General features: G+C 45.8%; 2 protein-coding genes across 3 annotated transcripts in view; one reads left to right on the top strand and one right to left on the bottom strand.

Moving 5' to 3' along the window:
- Positions 1-3,457, bottom strand: part of ik (IK cytokine) — a 99,364-nt gene that overhangs the window by 36,042 nt on the left and 59,865 nt on the right. The window lies entirely within an intron of this gene.
- Positions 1,529-3,457, top strand: part of slc23a1 (solute carrier family 23 member 1) — a 9,588-nt gene continuing 7,659 nt past the window's right edge. For both annotated transcript variants that reach the window (XR_009526711.1, XM_060057583.1), the window contains exons 1-3: positions 1,529-1,723; positions 2,581-2,733; positions 2,945-3,102. Coding sequence is in view for 1 of the 2 variants with exons in the window: in XM_060057583.1 (XP_059913566.1) it covers positions 1,697-1,723; positions 2,581-2,733; positions 2,945-3,102 (338 nt within the window). In the remaining variant the exon portion in view is untranslated. The remainder of the gene's footprint in view (positions 1,724-2,580; positions 2,734-2,944; positions 3,103-3,457) is intronic.

The raw sequence follows: 3,457 nt of genomic DNA, 5'->3' as shown, positions 1-3,457 counted from the left end.
CAATGCTGCATCACACTCAGACTCAGCTCAATAGATGTAAACGCGCTTTGAACGTCTGAACAGATTAAACCGTTCAACAAAGTATGTGTTCAGTACTGGCATCTAGTCTACTTTGAGGTTTTAATAAAGTCGGCAGTGGGGTGCAGTGGATCCCTTTGATGTGTAGTGGTTATTTTAGCTTGATAGATCCTGTTTGCAATCACTTTAACAATATACAATGAGGTATTGATCTGTTAGGTATTAGTTTTTGATCTGTTAGGTATTAAGGTATTGATCTGCTCGGTATTAGTTATTGATCTGTTAGGTATTAGGATGCATTGATCTGTTAGGTATCATGAGGTATTGATCTGTTCAGTATTAGGTCTTATAGGTATCAGGAGGTATTGATCTCATAGGTATTAGGAGGTAATGATATCTTAGTTATTGATCTGAAGGTATCAGGTACTCCCGGTTCGGTTCCGTATCCAATTCAAAGTCCTCCTGTTAACATTGAAGGCCATCCACAACCACGCCCCCCCTCCCCATATCCGTCCGACCTCGTCCATGTTCCCACTCCCTCCCGCTACCTCAGATCCTGTTCCTCCGTACACCTGTCCGCCCCCTCTCCCCGTCTCGCCACCATGGGGCACAGAGCAAGCAGCCGCTCTGCTCCCCGTCTCTGGAATTCATTACCGTTCATTACCAACTCAGAAACATTGATTCATTTCAAATCACAACTCAGAACACATCCGTTCAAAACCGCCTATTCCACCTGATGCCAATTACTATGTCTATTACTTTTGTTATAATTTTTTTGATCTTATTGTTGTTTCTTTTTAATGACTTTTGCGTACCTTTGTATGGTGCTGAGAAAGGCGCCTTCAAATTACATGAATTATTATTATTATTATTATTATTATTATTAGTAGTTAGTGATCTGCTAGCTATTAGGAGGTAGTGATCTTAGTTATCAGGAGGTATTGATCTCTTAGGTATCAGGAGGTACAGATCTGCTATTAGGATGTATTGTTTTGTTAGGTATCATGAGGTATTGATCTGTAAGGTATTAGTTATTGATCTGTTAGGTATCATGAGGTATTGATCTGTTCAGTATTAGGTCTTATATGTATCAGGAGGTATTGATCTCATAGGTATTAGGAGGTAATGATATCTTAGGTATTAGTAATTGATCTGAAGGTATCAGGTACTTTTGACCTTTGTCCTGTAAAATGTTCTCTTCCTGTCTTCACGTGAGGGTTAAAGTCTAAGAAAACCCTTTCCTTTTTTATGACAGTTTATTAACTCACCCACACACGCACTCACACACACACACACACACACACACACACACACACACACACACACACACACACACACACACACACACACACACACACACACAGACACGCACACACACACACACACACACACACACACACACACACACACACACACACACACACACACACGCACGCACACACACACACACACTACACACACACACACACACACACACACACACTGCACACACACACACACACTGCACACACACACACTGCACACACACACACTGCACACACCAGGTATTTGGAGGAGAAGCAGCAGAAGGAAGAGCAGCACAAGGAGGAGCAGCAGCATTAGAAAGAGGAGCAGCAGGAGCCTTAGCAGAAGGAGGAGACGCAGGAGGAGACGCAGCAGAAGGAGGAGCAGGAGCTTCATGACGGACATGGAGGACACGTGTGAAGTAAACTTTTTTTCATAACTCCATAACTTCCTCATATTTGTAACGTGATGTCATGTGTGATGTTTTCCAGTTAAGAGTGATCAATGTGGTCTTACTGGATATCTCATGTCAAAGGTTCTCTAGGTGATCCAGGACCATGTTCACCTGTTGTAGAGATCTATTGTCTACGGTTCTCTAGGTGATGCAGGTCAATGTTGTTGTGTTCTAGAGAGCTGATGTCCATCGTTCTCTAGGTGATGCAGGTCCATGTTCACCTGTTCTAGAGAGCTGATGTCCATCGTTCTCTAGGGGATGCAGGTCCATTTCACCTGTTCTAGAGATCTAATGTCCATCGTTCTCTAGGGGATGCAGGTCCATGTTGTTGTGTTCTAGAGATCTAATGTCTACCATTCTCAGGTCCATGTTCTTGTGTTCTAGAGATGACCAGGGGCAGCGAGGCATGTGCCTGTCTGTATTCATGACTCATTCAAGGTCCTCTGGTTAGTTATTAAGTTGAGTGTTATTATCGTTTAACTTTTAAACATGCTGACTCCATGGTGGATTGTGAAATGAGGTCACTTAGTTAGTCTAAGTTAGTCTCCAAATTCTGGCAACCATTTAACCGTAAAAGCGCAAAACAGTAACTGAGTACTATACTGAATCTTCTTATTTGCTGTATCTGCTATCTATGTATCTGTCTGTCTGTCTGTCTGTCTGTCTGTCTGTCTGTCTGTCTGTCTGTCTGTCTGTCTGTCTGTCTGTCTGTCTGTCTGTCTGTCTGTCTTCACCTACTCTGGAACCACTCTGAGTCGCTACGTTCTCAGGGTTCTCCTGAGTCTCATATAACCCTACGATCTGTCTTGACCACATCTCTGGAGGGGCGTGATGGAGAGACAAATGGACCTGTTCTGCCCATGACCGAACTGACGATGGCCAAAGAGCCACGAGGAGAGCCGAGACCGGGGCCGGACATGATATACACCATAGAGGACGTTCCACCCTGGTACCTGTGTGTACTGCTGGGTCTGCAGGTACACACATACACAGTACACACAAACATATAAACACAAACACACGCACGCACGCACGCACGCACGCACGCACGCACGCACGCACGCACGCACGCACGCACGCACGCACGCACGCACGCACGCACGCACGCACGCACGCACGCACGCACGCACGCACAGACACACTAACACCTGTCGTATGGTAGTAAGTTAAACACCTGTCCTACTGCAGCACTACCTGACATGTTTCAGCGGAACCATCGCGGTTCCATTCCTGATGGCTGAAGCCATGTGCGTTGGGCGCGACCAGAACACCGTGAGCCTACTGGTCGGAACCATCTTCACTACAGTGGGCATTACCACACTGCTTCAGACCACCCTGGGAGTCAGGTAACCCCAACCCTCTAACCCTAACCCTCTAACCCTAACCCTAACCCTCTAACAATGAGCCTCGAACCCTAACCCTCTAACCCTAACCCTCTAACAATTATCCTCTACCCCAAATCCACTAACACTTAACCTCTTACCCTAACACTCTGACCCTCTAACACTTACCCCAACCCTATATGGGCAGACTATCTCTGTTCCAGGCCCTACCCCTAAACCTGTCTGTGTAGACTAACCCTAGGCCTGTCTGTGTAGACTAACCCTAGCCCTGTCTGTGTAGACTAACCCTAGCCCTGTCTGTGTAGACTAACCCTAGGCCTGTCAGTGTAGAATAACCCTAGGCCTGTCTGTGTAGACT

The sequence above is a fragment of the Gadus macrocephalus genome, chromosome 7 (assembly GCF_031168955.1).
Source record: "Gadus macrocephalus chromosome 7, ASM3116895v1".
In the NCBI taxonomy this organism is placed as follows: Eukaryota; Metazoa; Chordata; class Actinopteri; order Gadiformes; family Gadidae; genus Gadus; species Gadus macrocephalus.
The sequence above is the reverse complement of the archived record's forward strand: the minus strand, read 5'-3'. Positions and strand labels throughout refer to the sequence as shown.